The sequence below is a fragment of the Coregonus clupeaformis genome, chromosome 24 (genome assembly GCF_020615455.1).
Source record: "Coregonus clupeaformis isolate EN_2021a chromosome 24, ASM2061545v1, whole genome shotgun sequence".
NCBI lineage: Eukaryota > Metazoa > Chordata > Actinopteri > Salmoniformes > Salmonidae > Coregonus > Coregonus clupeaformis.
The window spans coordinates 19,085,105-19,103,856 of NC_059215.1; the positions used below are offsets into that span (position 1 = coordinate 19,085,105).

The 18,752-nt window shown below is 43.3% G+C and overlaps 1 protein-coding gene across 2 annotated transcripts; it reads left to right on the forward strand.

Moving 5' to 3' along the window:
• Nucleotides 1-3,853: 3,853 nt before the first annotated feature.
• LOC121537955 (6-phosphofructo-2-kinase/fructose-2,6-bisphosphatase) lies at nucleotides 3,854-18,627 on the forward strand. Of its 2 annotated transcripts, XM_045207085.1 has the most exons (15): nucleotides 3,857-4,109; nucleotides 5,310-5,435; nucleotides 5,575-5,671; nucleotides 5,973-6,039; nucleotides 9,709-9,783; nucleotides 9,962-10,018; nucleotides 10,134-10,255; nucleotides 10,564-10,771; nucleotides 12,754-12,900; nucleotides 13,660-13,764; nucleotides 15,379-15,508; nucleotides 15,666-15,728; nucleotides 15,817-15,881; nucleotides 15,989-16,055; nucleotides 18,121-18,627. In XM_045207085.1, the coding sequence occupies exons 1-14, from the start codon at nucleotides 3,968-3,970 to the stop codon at nucleotides 16,046-16,048; spliced, it is 1,464 nt and encodes a 487-aa protein (XP_045063020.1). In that variant the 5' UTR covers nucleotides 3,857-3,967; the 3' UTR covers nucleotides 16,049-16,055; nucleotides 18,121-18,627. The 2 variants fall into 2 exon arrangements, with proteins under 2 accessions (XP_041701565.1, XP_045063020.1); XM_041845631.2 differs by lacking the exons at nucleotides 15,666-15,728; nucleotides 15,817-15,881; nucleotides 15,989-16,055; nucleotides 18,121-18,627 and having other exon boundaries at nucleotides 3,854-4,109; nucleotides 13,660-13,759; nucleotides 15,379-15,470.
• The last annotated feature ends 125 nt before the right edge of the window (nucleotides 18,628-18,752 follow it).

The following is an 18,752-nucleotide window of genomic DNA, read 5'->3' on the forward strand; positions in this document are numbered from 1 at the left end:
TAGAACCCCGAAGGGCTCTACTTGGAACCAAAAAGCGTTCTTCAAAGGGTTCTCCTATGGGGACAGCCAAAGAAGCCTTTTAGGTTCTAGATAGCACCCTTTTTTCTAAGAATATATGGGTATAACATTAATAAGAATTGAGTGGGTAACAATGCCCAGCGGGAAAAGCTGGTTGAAATGACGTCAATTCAACTAGTTTGCAACCAGGTTGTAATGGTGTAGTAAGGACGTCATTTCAACCAGTTTTGCTCGCCTGCTGGGAGGCTACATGATCTATTTATGACATTATCTAACCCATGACGCCTCTTCCCTTTAATACTCCACTGCATTAAGTTGTAATGAGATCAGATCAGGGACTGTCCATGTCTCATAGGTTGTCAGTTGTCTAATTCTTTAATCAGGTTAGTGCCTCATTACCTTGGTAACCTCTTGAACCACTGTCAACAAAGTCAGATATTGTCTGAAGGAGAATAATTGCACCAGAGTGGAAAGACAGCAGAAAACATAGGAAGCAGCTGTTTTGTCCGTTTATTTGCTACCTACAGGCTACAGACAAGTGAGGGTGTCTGTAACACAGAGCCAGTTGATCTTTCCCTTTTTAACATTTCAAAAGGGAACTGTGAACTCTGACTTCCAACTGCCACCTTGTGGTACAATTGAGCAACACCACACTGTCGCCAACTACATATCAAGCGACATACAGTGGGGAAAAAAAGTATTTAGTCAGCCACCAATTGTGCAAGTTCTCCCACTTAAAAAGATGAGAGAGGCCTGTCATTTTCATCATAGGTACACGTCAACTATGACAGACAAAATGAGAATTTTTTTCTCCAGAAAATCACATTGTAGGATTTTTAATGAATTTATTTTCAAATAATGGTGGAAAATAAGTATTTGGTCAATAACAAAAGTTTCTCAATACTTTCTTATATACCCTTTGTTGGCAATGACACAGGTCAAACGTTTTCTGTAAGTCTTCACAAGGTTTTCACACACTGTTGCTGGTATTTTGGCCCATTCCTCCATGCAGATCTCCTCTAGAGCAGTGATGTTTTGGGGCTGTCGCTGGGCAACACGGACTTTCAACTCCCTCCAAAGATTTTCTATGGGGTTGAGATCTGGAGACTGGCTAGGCCACTCCAGGACCTTGAAATGCTTCATACGAAGCCACTCCTTCGTTGCCCGGGCGGTGTGTTTGGGAGCATTGTCATGTTGAAAGACCCATCCACGTTTCATCTTCAATGCCCTTGCTGATGGAAGGAGGTTTTCACTCAAAATCTCACGATACATGGCCCCATTCATTCTTTCCTTTACACGGATCAGTCGTCCTGGTCACTTTGCAGAAAAACAGCCCCAAAGCATGATGTTTCTACCCCCATGCTTCACAGTAGGTATGGTGTTCTTTGGATGCAACTCAGCATTCTTTGTCCTCCAAACACGATGAGTTGAGTTTTTACCAAAAAGTTCTATTTTGGTTTCATCTGACCATATGACATTCTCCCAATCCTCTTCTGGATCATCCAAATGCACTCTAGCAAACTTCAGACGGGCCTGGACATGTACTGGCTTAAGCAGGGGACACATCTTGCACTGCAGGATTTGAGTCCCTGGCGGCGTAGTGTGTTACTGATGGTAGGCTTTGTTACTTTGGTCCCAGCTCTCTGCAGGTCATTCACTAGGTCCCCCGTGTGGTTCTGGGATTTTTGCTCACCGTTCTTGTGATCATTTTGACCCCACGGGGTGAGATCTTGCGTGGAGCCCCAGATCGAGGGAGATTATCAGTGGTCTTGTATGTCTTCCATTTCCTAATAATTGCTCCCACAGTTGATTTCTTCAAACCAAGCTGCTTACCTATTGCAGATTCAGTCTTCCCAGCCTGGTGCAGGTCTACAATTTTGTTTCTGGTGTCCTTTGACAGCTCTTTGGTCTTGGCCATAGTGGAGTTTGGAGTGTGACTGTTTGAGGTTGTGGACAGGTGTCTTTTATACTGATAACAAGTTCAAACAGGTGCCATTAATACAGGTAACGAGTGGAGGACAGAGGAGCCTCTTAAAGAAGAAGTTACAGGTCTGTGAGAGCCAGAAATCTTGCTTGTTTGTAGGTGACCAAATACTTATTTTCCACCATAATTTGCAAATAAATTCATTAAAAATCCTACAATGTGATTTTCTGGAATTGTATTTCTCAATTTGTCTGTCATATTTGACGTGTACCTATGATGAAAATTACAGGCCTCTCTCATCTTTTTAAGTGGGAGAACTTGCACAATTGGTGGCTGACTAAATACTTTTTTTCCCCACTGTATATGTACAGTCGTGGTCAAAGGTTTTGAGAATGACACAAGTATTGGTCTTCACAAAGTTCGCTGCTTCAGTGTTATGAGATATTTTTGTCAGATGTTACTATGGTATACTGAAGTATAATTACAAGCATTCCATAAGTGTCAAAGGCTTTTATTGACAATTACATTAAGTTTATACAAAGAGACAATATTTGCAGTGTTGACCCTTATTTTTCAAGACCTCTGCAATCTGCCCTGGCATGCTGTCAATTAACTTCTGGGCCACATCCTGACTGATGGCAGCCCATTCTTGCATAATCAATGCTTGGAGTTTGTCAGAATCTGTGGGTTTTTGGTTGTCCACCCGCCTCTGGGGAGATTCCTGGCCATGGACCCAAAATGTTGATGTTTTGTTCCCAGAGCCACTTAGTTATCACTTTTGCCTTATGGCAAAGTGCTCCATCATGCTGGAAAAGGCATTGGTCGTCACCAAACTGTTCTTGGATGGTTGGGAGAAGTTGCTCTCGGAGGATGTGTTGGTACCATTCTTTATTCATGCTGTGTTCTTAGGCAAAATTGTGAGTGAGCCCACTCCCTTGGCTGAGAAGCAACCCCACACATGAATGGTCTCAGGATGCTTTACTGTTGGCATGACACAGGACTGATGGTAGCGCTCACCTTGTCTTCCCCGGACAAGGTGTTTTCCGGATGCCCCAAATAATCGTAAAGGGGACTTTATCCCAGTCATGGTTAACAGAGGAAGAACAATGATTTCAAGCACAACCCTCATTTTAAAGCTTCCAGTCTGTTATTCTAACTCAATCAGCATGACAGAGTGATCTCCAGCCTTGTCCTCGTCAACACTCTCACCTGTGTTAACGAGAGAATCACTGACATGATGGCAGCTGGTCCTTTTGTGGCAGGGCTGAAATGCAGTGGAAATGTTTTTTGGGGATTAAGTTCATTTTCATGGCATAGAGGGACTTTGCAATTAATTGCAATTAATCTGATCACTCTCCATGGCATTCTGAAGTATATGCAAATTGCCATCATCAAAACTGAGGCAGCAGACTTTGTGAAAATTTGTATTTGTGTCATTCTCAAAACTTTTGACCACGACTGTACTATATCTTCACAACATATATTGTTTTGTTCAGTTCATCATAACAGTTAACTATGGTAAACTGTTACTCTTTGATGAGCTTGATCTTCAAAAGGACTGATACATTTAATGCTTTAGTACCATGTCACCACCACAACACAGACTTGTGTAACTGTGTGATTCCACCTCCCTACCGGCTGATATCCCAGGAGATGTTAGTTCCCTCTAAAGTAGTTGGCCTCTGACCATTTTCCTCACTAACTGCTGAGTAGCAGTGAAACAGCATGCATCAAAGAGCTCATATGTGTCCCAAATGGCACCCAATTCCCTATATAGTGCACTACTTTTGACCAGAGCACTATAGGCCCTGGTCAAAAGTATTGCATTATATAGGGAATCGGGTGCCATTTGGGACGCACACCTAGAGGTCCTCCCCTTCCAGCCTCCCCTCTGCCTCCTGCTCCTTGGCAACAGTCAGGTGACCCCGCCAGAGTTCACTGAAGCAAGAGGCTGTGTTGCTCCTCTTGTCTCCCTCGCACACACTCGCTCCGCTGAACAGGGCCAGGGGGACTGTGCTGTGTTGCATGACTCTGTCTGTCTGGGCTCTGCCGAGTGCCGACATGACCACAGAACAGGAGAAGAATGAGCTCACGCAGACTCCTCTGCTCAAGATATGGGTGCCTTGGCTGGGGATGGGAGGCTGCAAGCTAAGTCGCCGGAGAGGCTGTAAGTGTGAAGAACCAATTTCTGTCTAGCTCTTTCTTTCTCACATTCTCTTTTTCTTCCTGTTTCTGTCTGTTTCTCTCTCTCTCTCTCTCTTTGTCGCTCTCTCCTTCTCTTCTCCTGTCTGTCTTCTCTGTCTCTTCTTTCCTCTCAACTTCCTACTTCATTCATTAGTATAAGCCACGGGAAAGTTATCTTCAACAACAGGTGGATGGGTGTTCAAGTTTTGTTCTTGTTGCTATGTAAGACTATGATTGATTGTTTCCTAGCATAAATCTTAGATCTGTTCAATGGCTTCCCTCTCTCCTCCCCCATGCCCCATGTGCAAGAATAAGGTTAATCACACTCATGGCAGGCAGACAGGCAGCTGTCTCTCAGTGGAAGAAGTAGGCCAGTCCTGTTCTCTGCTTTCCTAATCTAACATTGTCCTGTGACCTGTATGGTATGGATACTGTATACTGACGCTGCAGTCAGTCACCATTCATACAGAATACCACTTTCTATATCCTTCAATACGTCCTGGTTCTCCTATATCCTCCCTCCTACAACCTACTGTACTCTAACGCTCTTCTAAAGTCTCAGTTAAGTGGAGTTGCTTCCTGACATGTGAAATTATATCTGATGCATTGTGTGGATATATATACAGTTTGAGCATGACTTTATTTATATGATGAAATCTCATGCTGAACAAGAGATACTGTATGCTGGTACTGTCTGCAATGCCACACTTGTCCCAGGGTGGTGTTGTCACCGATGTGACTGGCTGCATGGGATACTCTGTGGTTCTCAGGGTATATTCTGAAGTAGTCTTACACTCTTATAGGATTTGGCTAATTACTCTAGGATTATTATGCAGAACACATTACCTCTGGCGATCCTGTTGACGAGGTAAGTAAGACATAACATGGTAACAATGAGGACTCAACCAATCCTTGCCCGTTGGGAGATGACTCATCTGATAGGTGTGCTCTGGTTAACAGATATTTGATATCTCTGTCCCCTGGTGTCCTCTCTCTTGAGGAGATGGTGAGGATTACCTCGGTACTTGGTACACACATGCACGCACACACACACTCACTGTGTGTGTAAGTGTTTACTCTCACCATTGATTTGTGCCTTGTTAAAAGTTTTCACAGAAAACCATTCTATTTACCTACCAGGCATGTACAGTAGATTCCTAAGGTCTATCTTGTTTATCCCCAGCCTCCGTGCCCCAGCTCACCAACTCCCCCACTCTTATTGTGATGGTTGGACTGCCTGCCAGGGGGAAGACATACATATCCAAGAAGCTCTCCCGCTACCTCAACTGGATAGGGGTTCCAACAAAGGGTCAGTTCACACCCACACACTATCTGAGTTAAATGACCTGAGGTGTGCTTGAGTACTTATACACGTCAATGAGGACTGGAGTTGATTGTCTTTCCCTTATCTATCCTCTATCTTCTATCATCAATCACCTATCGTCTAGTCTTCAACTTGGGCCAGTATCGCAGGGAAGCAGTCCAGAGCTACAAGAGCTTTGAATTCTTCAGACCGGACAATGAGGAGGCCATGCAGATACGCAGGTAAGAGATTCCTCAGGTTTGAGGGGTTGCTCTATCTATGTGATGAAGCTATGGGCAGGTCTGTGTCTGAAATGGCACCCTTTTCCCTATAACGCTCTACTTTTCCACTACTTTCTGGGCATGGTCAAAGTAGCAGTGCACTATATAGGAAATAGGGTGACATTTCGGACGCAGACTAGGACTGTGGCGGTTTGTGTATAGTATTATGTAACGATTGAATTGCTATGTCCTTTTGTGCTGTGTGATTGATCTTTCTGTGGTTTGTTAATCCTATGATTTCTCATTGTATTTTCTTTCTCAGGGCCTGCGCTACAAATGCCCTTAAAGATGTAGTTATCTACTTCTCGAAGGAACATGGACAAGTAGCCGTGAGTAAGAGGACTATTTAAAACTGCTCCTCTGAGCTGACTGTCAATAGGGCAAACACACCACACCTCTTACACATGACTGAGACATACTCAGGGTGGACAGGGCATTGAACTTCAGACATACTGTACAGACATACTGTACAGACACACTGTACATGATATACTGGACACTTCTAGGTCCCCATGGGTAAAAAGAGCTTTTGACCTTTATTGCAGAGTTTCCCGAACTCGGTCCTGGGCCCCCCACCTCTCGGTGCACGTTTTGTTTTTTGCCCTAGCACTACACAGCTGATTCAAATAATCAAAGCTTGATGACGAGTTGGTTATTTTAATCAGCTGTGTAGTGCTTGGGCAAAAAACAAAATGTGCACGCAGGGGGGGGGGGGGGCCCAGGACCGAGTTTGGGAAACCTTGCGCTATGGGATTTACAGATTAAATTAAGGTTAAAGTAATATACACTGTGCCAATGTTCCCTCTAAACGGCGGGTGCTCAGCTCCCCCGGGACTGCTCCTCAGCTACCTCGAGGCTGCCATGCAGAAGAAATATCAGCCCACCGAGAGAAGCACGAGATTGAACTTCACTCAACTTTCTAGAGCGGTGGTCACCAACCGGTCGATCGCGATTGACTGGTCAATCTCCAAGGCATTCCTAGTTGATTGCCAAACATTTAGGTAAAAACCCAATGATAAAGCCTTGTGTTTTTATTTTGTTTTAGTAGTCTCAGGCTGTTGGTGGTAGGTGCACCCGATTCAGTTGCCCTGCGCGCCAAGTAGGCGAACAGTTGCCATTTTGAACCGTTTCATGTGTCTGAAGGTACAAACTCTGCTTTCTGGCGGGCCCGGAGAGCAAATCAAGTGCACTATAGGCCTACCGCTGGCCAATTGGATGGCTCAGATTACGTGTCTGCAGTAACGTAGCAGGCATAAAAGAAAGCTACAGCAAAATTGATCCTGTGAGATTTCAAAATGTTTAAAATAAAAACAATCAAATCAAATCAAATCTTACTTGTCACATGCGCCGAATACAACAGGTGTAGTAGACCTTACAGTGAAATGCTTACTTACAAGCCCTTAACCAACAATGCAGTTTTAAGAAAAAGTGTTAAGTAAAAAATAGATAGTAAAATAACAGTAGCGAGGCTATATACAGGGGGTACCGGTACAGAGTGCATAGATAATAAACAGAGAGTAGCAGCTGCGTAAAAGAGTGTGTGTGTGTGGGGGGGGGGGGGGTGTAGAAATTTGATTAGATGTTCAGGAGTCTTATGGCTTGGGGGATAGAAGCTGTTAAGAAGCCTTTTGGACCTAGACTTGGTCCAAAAGGCTTCTTTTACCATTTTTAGGGCCTTCCTCTGACACCTCCTGGTATAGAGGTCCTGGATGGCAGGAAGCTTGGCCCCAGTGATGTACTGGGCCGTACGCACTACCCTCTGTAGTGCCTTACGGTCGGAGGCCGAGCAGTTGCCATTGATGCAACCAGTCAGGATGCTCTCGATGGTGCAGCTGTAGCACTTTTTGAGGATCTGAGGACCCATGCCAAATCTTTTCAGTCTCCTGAGCGGGAATAGGCTTTGTCGTGCCCTCTTCACGACTGTCTTGGTCTGTTTGGACCGTGATAGGTTGTTGGGGATGTGGACACCAAGGAACTTGAAGCTCTCAACCTGCTACACTACAGCCCCGTCGATGAGAATGGGGGCGTGCTCGGACCTCTTTTTCCTGTAGTCCACAATCATCTCCTTTGTCTTGATCATGTTGAGGGAGAGGTTGTTATCCTGGCACCACAAGGCCAGATATCTGACCTCCTCCCTATAGGCTGTCTCATCGTTGTCGGTGATCAGGCCTACCACTGTTGTGTCGTCGGCAAACTTAATGATGGTGTTGGAGTCGTGCCTGGCCATGCAGTCATCGGTGAACAGGGAGTAGAGGAGGGGACTGAGCACGCACCCCTGAGGGGTCCCCCTGTTGAGGATCAGTGTGGAAGATGTGTTGTTACCTACCCTTACTATCCTTACCACCTACCCTTACCATGACTAGAGAGAGACTGTCAACGAATACAACAAAGAGCTGCTGTTTTTAGAAGTTAGTTCATGTTTAAGTTCTTACTCAGCAACGTCAACACTTTGTATTCAACACTTTTATAAGCCATAAAATGTGTGTTCTTCCTATTTCCACAACAACAATACAGTGATAATATATGCGGTGATACAGTAATGTATTGGGCCTATAGCTTACTGCACGAACCTCATTGCTACAGTACTGTTTTTAATAGGTTAATGTTGCATAGGCTTACGTTTTTTTAAGTCATGTTAAAAATGAAAGTGATCTTGACTCAGAAAAGGTTGGTGACCACTGTTCTAGAATTTTCCCTGATAACACTATTAACATTTCCCTTTACTGTAGCAATTGTGATCGAATCAACGCAATATTAGCCACTTTCAATGCAACATACCAAAACAAAACAAACTATGCAAGAGATTTTGTTGTAGGCAGAACGCATCGGAGTAGGATTCTATCGCATTGACACGCAGTACTCAGCCCGTACTCTACACAGACAGGTGCGGCATAAACAATCAGAGCTGCAGTAGGCCTATATGCAAATAGACCATTGCCATATATGGTCCTGTGCAGTTTACTTTGAACTGGACTGTGTTTACAGCATGAGGGGTCATGAGTAGATACACTTGTTTGGAGATCAAAGCGAGAGCAGCATGTAGCAACGTGTGCACATGTTGTTCATATCCTTTGCTAGTTAGTGAGTTATTAGCCCAGTTATAGATAATTTGTAGTCAGCAATAGGGGAGTGATTGCCTTCTACAATAAAAGTGAGTCAGGTAAAGAGCTTTTTTTTGTCTTAAAGGGGCAGTGTTGTATTTTGAGACAGGCTTGAAGAAGCTAAGTAGCCAATAGGCAGAGGGTAGCATAATTTGCCTGATTCTCTGTAATAATGGTATTTTATGTTTTTTTTCAAAAGTCTCATGGAATGTAGGCCTACATTGAACACCACACATTGGCTGCTACTGTAGGCTGAATGATTGAACAGCTATTTCCATGTTAAAATGTAATGGGATGAATTTTCTCCATTGTTTTTGATGGTAGGCCACTCTGGTAGGCCTACATTATGATCAAATAGCCACAGTAGCCTACTTGGCCCTGTTAAAACTGTAACTTAAAGCGGGTACAGCCTCAGTGTTCACAGTAAACTCGCGCTGGAAGTTGCACAGAATTTTCACAAAGTTCAAGTTTTTGTGCTCAGCAGACCTGAAATTTGCTCAGTGCCGAAAATCTTTTGAGGGAACATTGCACTGTGCCCACAGCTGCTCCTAGCATCAGAAGTCCACAATGTTCTGCTACATTGACTGGAATGTACAGATGTAGGATCTTAATTTGAGCCAGTTTGCTACAGCAGGAAAATAATCCTGCAGCAACAGGTAATTTGAATTTCTATGTGGATTATAATTCATGGACATTTTTGTAGGGGTTGATACATTTTTCGTTAGGGCAAATCAAGTCTGAAATTCTAAAGTGGAAATGACAAACTATAGAATACTTTTTAAAACTCAAATACACAGGAAAATGCTCAGCAACAAAATAGTGATACAATTAAGATCCTACATCTGTACAGTAGATTAAAATATATTTTCTCTCAAATTACTCTCCTCTTCCCTCCAGGTGTTTGATGCCACCAACACAACACGGGAGAGGAGGATATCCATTGTGAGCTTTTCCAAGGAAAAAGGCTACAAGGCAGGTTCAGGTGCAGGCCGACTGACAGTCCTGTAACTGCTACTATACATAATGAATAAACACTTTACTACCACTGTATCAGCTAAATACAAATTAGAATGGTGATATGCATTAAAGCTCCATTTGAACTGGACAAAACCCCTTTGAAATAATGAGCACAACTGAATTTTCCTTACAGGTATTCTTCGTGGAGTCCATTTGTGATGATCCAGACATCATTGCACAGAATATCACGGTGAGAAAGTCTACTCTCAAACCTTACTCTCAAATACCGAAGGGCTGTCTGTTTCTAAGATGCCAAACTCTACAAGATGTTAAACTCTACACTGTGACACTGACCTTTGTCCCAGGAAGTGAAGGTGAGCAGCCCAGACTATGTGAACTGTGACAAGGATGAGGCGCAGGCAGACTTCCTGAAACGTATCGAGTGCTACAAGCAAACCTATGTGCCTTTAGACGATGAGAAAGACAGGTAGAGTTCAACAGACTGTGCCGACTAGCCAGGTCCCAGAACTGTTTGTGCCGTCTTGCCAACTCCTGTATAGTCATTGTCAAAAAAAGAATCTGGGATCAGGCTTTATGCCAACAGCTTCTCTCCCCAAATGAGAGAAAGACTAAAAACGAAACTGAAAACAATACTTGGTTATCCAATACCTGTGATTAACAAAAAATCCATCTCTGCTTCTGTTTTCCTGTATTTCCCCTACATGTTATTGTGTCTGCACCTGTCTTAAATAATAATTGTCTCCCTATGTGTCTCTCTATATTTCTCATACAAAGGCACCTGTCTTACATCAAGATCTTCAATGTGGGCTCTAGGTACCTGGTGAACCGTGTGCAGGACCACATCCAGAGCCGGATCGTCTACTATCTCATGAACATCCATGTCACGCCGCGCTCTATCTACTTGAGCCGCCACGGGGAGAGCGAGCTGAACCTGCTGGGTCGCATTGGGGGAGACTCAGGACTCTCTCCCAGGGGTCACAAGGTCAGTAGGCCACACAGCCTCTGTGTTAATGACATGAATCTCGGCTCCCAGAACCTAATCAGCTAACATTCTCATGTTTAGCCTGTCACCAGAGACTAATATTACATCGTTGTTTTAATCCAGATATAATGCTATTGTCCCACCCAATTACTTAATGTATTGGGCCGTGCCTTATGTAGACAAGAAAAAAAACATAAAGCTTGGTGCATGTGACATACAGTACAGTGGGGAGAACAAGTATTTGATACACTGCCGATTTTGCAGGTTTTCCTACTTACAAAGCATGTAGAGGTCTGTAATTTTAATCATAGGTACACTTCAACTGTGAGAGACGGAATCTAAAACAAAATCCAGAAAATCACAATGTATGATTTTTAAGTAATTAATTTGCATTTTATTGCATGACATAAGTATTTGATCACCTACCAACCAGTAAGAATTCCGGCTCTCACAGACCTGTTAGTTTTTCTTTAAGAAGCCCTCCTGTTCTCCACTCATTACCTGTATTAACTGCACCTGTTTGAACTCGTTACCTGTATAAAAGACACCTGTCCACACACTCAATCAAACAGACTCCAACCTCTCCACAATGGCCAAGACCAGAGAGCTGTGTAAGGATATCAGGGATAAAATTGTAGACCTGCACAAGGCTGGGATGGGCTACAGGACAATAGGCAAGCAACTTGGTGAGAAGGCAACAACTGTTGGCGCAATTATTAGAAAATAGAAGAAGTTCAAGATGACGGTCAATCACCCTCGGTCTGGTGCTCCATGCAAGATCTCACCTCGTGGGGCATCAATGATCATGAGGAAGGTGAGGGATCAGCCCAGAACTACACGGCAGGACCTGGACAATGACCTGAAGAGAGCTGGGACCACAGTCTCCAAGAAAACCATTAGTAACACACTACGCCGTCATGGATTAAAATCCTGCAGCGCACGCAAGGTCCCCCTGCTCAAGCCAGCGCATGTCCAGGCCCGTCTGAAGTTTGCCAATGACCATCTGGATGATCCAGAGGAGGAATGGGAGAAGGTCATGTAGTCTGATGAGACAAAAATATAGCTTTTTGGTCTAAACTCCACTCGCCGTGTTTGGAGGAAGAAGAAGGATGAGTACAACCCCAAGAACACCATCCCAACCGTGAAGCATGGAGGTGGAAACATCATTCTTTGGGGATGCTTTTCTGCAAAGGGGACAGGACGACTGCACCGTATTGAGGGGAGGATGGATGGGGCCATGTATCGCGAGATCTTGGCCAACAACCTCCTTCCTTCAGTAAGAGCTTTGAAGATGGGTCGTGGCTGGGTCTTCCAGCATGACAACGACCCGAAACACACAGCCAGGGCAACTAAGGAGTGGCTCCGTAAGAAGCATGTCAAGGTCCTGGAGTGGCCTAGCCAGTCTCCAGACCTGAACCCAATAGAAAATTTGGAGGAAGCTGAAAGTCCGTATTGCCCAGCGACAGCCCCGAAACCTGAAGGATCTGGAGAAGGTCTGTATGGAGGAGTGGGCCAAAATCCCTGCTGCAGTGTGTGCAAACCTGGTCAAGACCTACAGGAAACGTATGATCTCTGTAATTGCAAACAAAGGTTTCTGTACCAAATATTAAGTTCTGCTCTTCTGATGTATCAAATACTTATGTCATGCAATAAAATGCAAAATAATTACTTAAAAATCATACAATGTGATTTTCTGGATTTTTGTTTTAGATTCCGTCTCTCACAGTTGAAGTGTATCTATGATAAAAAATTACAGACCTCTACATGCTTTGTAAGTAGGAAAACCTGCAAAATCGGCTGTGTATCAAATACTTGTTCTCCCCACTGTATATGTGTCTCAAGGGGTTGGGTTGAAAGCAAAAAGATCACATTTAATTATCCGCAAAGAAAATGGACAACAAAGCATTCTTCTATAGTAAATTATTGTGTAAACAATCACCCCCCCCACACACACTCCCTGTGAACATGGTCTGTCCCTGTAGTATGCCACTGCCCTGGGGGGCTTCATCAAGGGCCAGCATATAAAGGATCTGAAGGTGTGGACCAGCCATATGAAGAGGACCATCCAGACTGCAGAGCATCTGGGGATCCCATACGAACAGTGGAAGGCTCTCAATGAGATTGATGCAGTAAGTCACTGTTTACTGCTGAGTTTAAATGAGATTGATGCAGTAAATCACTGTTTACTGCTGAGTTTAAATTAGATTGACGCAGTAAGTCACTGTTTACTGCTGAATTTAAAAGAGATTGATGCAGTAAGTCACTGTTTTACTGCTGAATTTAAATGAGATCGATGCAGTAAGTCACTGTTTACTGCTGAGTTTAAACAAAATGTATGCATTTAATCACTGTTTACTGTTGAGTTTAAACGAGATTGATGCAGTAAGTCACTGTTTACTGTTGTGTTTAAACGAGATTGATCCATTTAATCACTGTTTACTGTTGAGTTGAAATGAGATTGATGCATTTAATCACTGTTTACTGCTGAGTTCAAACGAGATTGATGCAGTAAGTCACTGTTTACTGTTGAGTTTAAACAAGATTGATGCAGTAAGTCACTGTTTACTGCTGAGTTTAAACGAGATTGATGCATTTAATCACTATTTACTGCTGAGTTAAACAAGATTGATGCATTTAATCACTGTTTACTGTTGAGTTTAAGCATACATTTTATGTGAGTGTGTAACGCATGTATACAGTTTACAGTGAATGCGTGACCAACTGGGGTAAAGTAGTAGCCTACTGTAAGTAGCAGCCTACTGAGCTAAAGTCAATGCATTGCCCCGAAGAGCTAATGCAAGTCTTCCGGTCTCGGGATAGTTTACTCATCATTGTGCATGCCTGTACCACTCACTGACATCTTCCCTGCACCGTCCGTTCCTCATCAGGGTGTGTGTGAGGAGTTGACATACGAGGATATCCAGGAGAACCACCCAGAAGAGTTTGCACTGAGAGACCAGGACAAGTACCGGTACCGTTACCCCAAGGGTGAGGTAGGACCTGTCTTAATTCACCACACACTGCTTACCAAATACACACAAAATATACATACACTGTACATTACTCAGACAAACTGTGCTGATCTTAGTACAACACCTAGCGATCTTAGTACAACACCTACTTTAGCCATCCAAGTACAACACCTTACCATCTTAGTACAACACCTAGCAATCTTAGTACAACACCTAGCCATTTTAGTACAACACCTAGCCATCTTAGTACAACGCCTACTTTAGCCATCCTAGTACAACACCTAGCCATCTTAGTACAACACCTAGCGATCTTAGTACAACACTTAGCCATCTTAGTACAATGCCTAGCCATCTTAGTACAACACCTAGCCATCTTAGTACAACGTCTAGCCATCTTAGTACAACACCTAGCCATCTTAGTACAACACCTAGCCATCTTAGTACAACACCTAGCGATCTTAGTACAACACCTACTTTAGCCATCTTAGTACAACGCCTAGCCATTTTAGTACAACACCTAGCGATCTTAGTACAACACCTACTTTAGTCATCTTAGTACAACGCCTAGCCATCTTAGTACAACACCTAGCCATCTTAGTACAACGTCTAGCCATCTTAGTACAACACCTAGCCATCTTAGTACAACGCCTAGCTATCTTAGTACAACACCTAGCCATCTTAGTACAACACCTACTTTAGCCATCTTAGTACAACGCCTAGCCATCTTTGTACAACACCTAGTGATCTTAGTGCAACACCTTCTTTAGCCATCTTAGTACAACACCTAGCGATCTTAGTACAACACCTACTTTAGCCATCTTAGTACAACGCCTAGCCATTTTAGTACAACACCTAGCGATCTTAGTACAACACCTACTTTAGCCATCTTAGTACAACGTCTAGCCATCTTAGTACAACACCTAGCGATCTTAGTACAACACCTAGCCATCTTAGTACAACGCCTATCCATCTTAGTACAACACCTACTTTAGCATATTAGTACAACGCCTAGCCATCTTAGTACAACACCTAGCCATCCTAGTAAAACACCTAGCCATCTTAGTACAACACCTAGCCATCTTAGTACAACACCTAGCCATCTTAATACAACACCTAGCCATCTTAGTACAACACATAGCTACCCTAGTAGAGGTGGATCTGAGTGACTGGGAAAGATAATTAAAAATTATGTTTTTTATTGTCACATACACCGGATAGGCGTAGTGAAATAATAATAATAATAATAATAACATGCCATTTAGCAGACGCTTTTATCCAAAGCGACTTACAGTCATGTGCGCATACATTTTTATGTATGGGTGGTCCCGGGGATCGAACCCACTACCCTGGCGTTACAAGCGCCATGCTCTACCAATTGAGCTACAGAGGACCATGTGTGGGTCAGCCATAGCAGTACGTCAGCCCTGGAGCAATTTAGGGTTAAGTGCCTTGCTCAAGGGCACATCAACAGATTTTTCACCTTGTCGGCTCAGGTATTCAAACCTTTCCAGCACGAACCAAGCCGAGCTGGTAAGGAAGGAAAGAAAATAGAAAGCATGGTGTGGTTCAGGTTCGTGAAATAGTGTGAAAAAGGTACATTTCCTGGTACGATTCCTTTTCCTCTCTCTACCACAGTCATATGAAGACCTGGTCCACCGTCTGGAGCCAGTCATCATGGAGCTGGAGAGACAGGAGAATGTGCTGGTCGTGTGTCACCAAGCCGTCATGCGTTGCCTGCTTGCCTACTTACTAGACAAAACCGCAGGTACTTTACAGTAGGATAACAGTCCAACAAGATATGGATTTATTTGGCATTGTCTTGTGGTAATGATGTTGGTCATATCCAAGATTATCTCGTCACCCAGAACCAAATCTCGCATGCGCGCTGGACTAGAGACATGTACAACTTTGTTTTCCCACAGATGAGTTGCCATACCTAAAATGCCCTCTTCATACGGTGTTCAAACTTACACCGGTGGCCTATGGTAAGTTGTTGTCAAAATGGACTTTAACAAATTCATATGCTGTAATTTTATCCAACAATTTCACTCATATCTCTTTCTCCTGGTACAGGGTGTAGAGTGGAGCATATTTGCCTAAACATTGAGGCAGTCAACACGCACAGAGAGAGACCTGGGGTAAGCTTTACAAAATATATCAATTTATTCCAAGCACAATATGAAAATCTTATAAGAGATTCCACAAATCCAACGGTGTGACTCCATTTGTGTTGTTGTTGTTGTAGAATGTGGACGTAACCAGAGACCCAGAAGAGGCGCTGAAGACTATTCCTGACCACTTTTGAATATGATTTAGAGCAGTGGTCACCAAACTACGGCCCGCGGGCCGGATACGGCCCGTCAGCACATTTGGCCCGGCCCTCTGAACAATACCAGAGACGCTATCGGATTTTTTTCCTATTTGGCCTCCAGAAAAAAAAAATCCTAGGCCCGGCCCCTGTCAAAGAGAGAACGGAATAATGGCGAAAAGGTTAGGTAAGAGAAAAATTGATTCAGAATGCAGGGTATTTAACCTGCAGTGGACAAACGATTATTTTTTTGTTCAATGCAAAGAAAAGGCTGTTTGTCTCATCTGTCAAGAGACGGTGGCGGTATTCAAAGAATACAATCTTCGCCCGACACTATGAATCCCTGGCCACAAAGACAAGTACGATAGCTTGCAAGGCCAAATACGAGCAGACAAGCACTGTGCTGCAAAGTGTTGACGTGGGATTCTGTAATGAAGGTTGTGGTGTCGTGCATAAACTTCATCAGAGCAAATGGACTTAAACACAGGCAGTTCCAAGAATTCCTGTCTGAACTGGAGTCTACGCACGGAGATGTGCTGTACTACACAGAGGTCCGATGGCTGAGCCGGGGCAGAGTTTTGAGGCGTTTTACGAGCTGCTACCCGAAATTAACGCATTTCTTCATTTAAAGGACAAAACGGTCCCAGAGCTGATCGACCCAGAATGGAAATGGCACCTCGCATTTTTAACAGACGTGACAGAAATACTTAACAGCCTTAACTTGCAGCTACAAGGCGAGGGGAAACTCATTTGCGACATGTATTCACACATAAAAGCATTTGAGGTGAAATTAGCGCTGCTTTTGGAACAAGTGAAAAGCGCAACTTCGTCCATCTTCCTGCTACCCAAAACCTGTCGACAGAGAACCCAGCGGTCCCGTTCCCAGCTGAAAAGTGCGTGGAAGCACTGGAAATGCTGAAGGCGGAGTTCGGTGTGCGATTCAGTGAACTACATGTTCATGCAAAAAGAAATCCGTCTTTTTCAGAACCCCTTTGTTGCCGGCATTGATGAAGCCCAGCCTTCATATCAGTTTGAGTTGGCTGAGTTACAGAACTGTGATGTTCTGAAAGACGCATTCAAGCCCAACAGTCTCATTGACTTCTATGCCGCCCTCCCAAAACGACACATATCCAAACATCAAAAACACGCAATGAAAATGTCCACAGTTTTTTTGGCAGCACGTATATCTGCGAGAAAACCTTTTCTCGCATGAAAACTGCTGAAAACTCCGATGAGATCAAGATTGACAGATGAACATTTGCATCAGTGCTTGAGACTGGCTGTAACTAGAATGGAACCTGATATTCAACTTCTCACCAGCCAGATGCAGGCCCACAGTTCACACTGATGAACATACATAGGTAAGCTCACTTTTCTGACTTGAATGAGTCATTCTGAGCATAAACAAATATAATCATAATAAAATCTACTGGGATAAAATCCATCTTTACAACCATACTGGTAGTGAAATGTATTGTGCTGTGTAGGTGCTGTATCACTTAGTTCAGTTTCTCAACCTGCTTCCTTTGTGGTTTTCACAGGGAAGTTGATGAGAGAGAGCTGCAAACAGCGGTGTCTACAAGCCTACTGGAACCTACAAAAGGATTATAAGGAAGGAACACAAGAACTTTAAGAGACTGCTCATATGTGTCAGAGAGATTCTGCTCTGACAACTGAGCTGAACTTTTATCTGTTAAGATTGTGCATGGCACAACAGAAAGTTAATGTTCCATGGCTTTTTTTTCTATGAAGAACCCAGAGAGTTATTTAGTTATTATTTATTTCATAAATAGTGTTATTTATTTCCTGTTTTTTCTGTGAAGAACTCAGAGAGGGTTATTTAGTTATTATTTATTTCATTAATAGTGTTATTATTTGTTTCCTGACTTTTTTTCTGTAAAGAACCTGGAAAGGGTTATTTGGTTATGTGTGGCTTTCTGAAAAACAATAAATTTTTAAGCTCCCCCTACGATCGTCACACTTTTTCTGTTACAAACTGACACCGCCCCCCATCAGAGAAGGGAAAAGTTATGTGGCCCTCACAGGAAAAAAGTTTGGGGACCCCTGATTTAGAGGATATGGACTCTAGGACCATACTGAACCAGCAATATTATATTTTCAAGTTTTAACTTTATTTTTCGATCATTTATGTCTTTGTACCTTTTCATACTAAACCTTGTCAAAAGCAAGTGTCAAAGGGAAAAAAGATAAGGAAGAACACTGGATGAATACAAGATCAAAAATGACAAACCGCACTGCCTACAGAAACAGTGAGGGGGGAAATTGACTTTCTGCCTCCTAATGGCAACATGGGACGGCTAAAGCCCAGTACTGTATGAGTGTTGTTGACTGACCTATAATGTCCAAGAAATGTGCCTCAGTCTGCTCTGTCTGACCCTGGAGTCTCATGGTGAAGTGCAGTTGGACAGGCGGTGTCAGAGGTGGTTTGGCATAGAATTGTGTGAAAGTGGCCTAACATGTTGAGGTCAATCAAACGTTTTCTCAGACAATTCTAACAAAGAAAAAAATGTCATCCATTCTAGTGAACTGGTAGATTAATAAACAAATATTCTGTTTGTAGTCATTCTGTGTTTCTTGATGATACATGTGTAACTAGGTGTCAACACCATTGACAGCTCCCAAACAAACACAATGTTGGTTGCAAATAAACTTTGCTACAGAGTCCCTTGGCTTGGCTAGA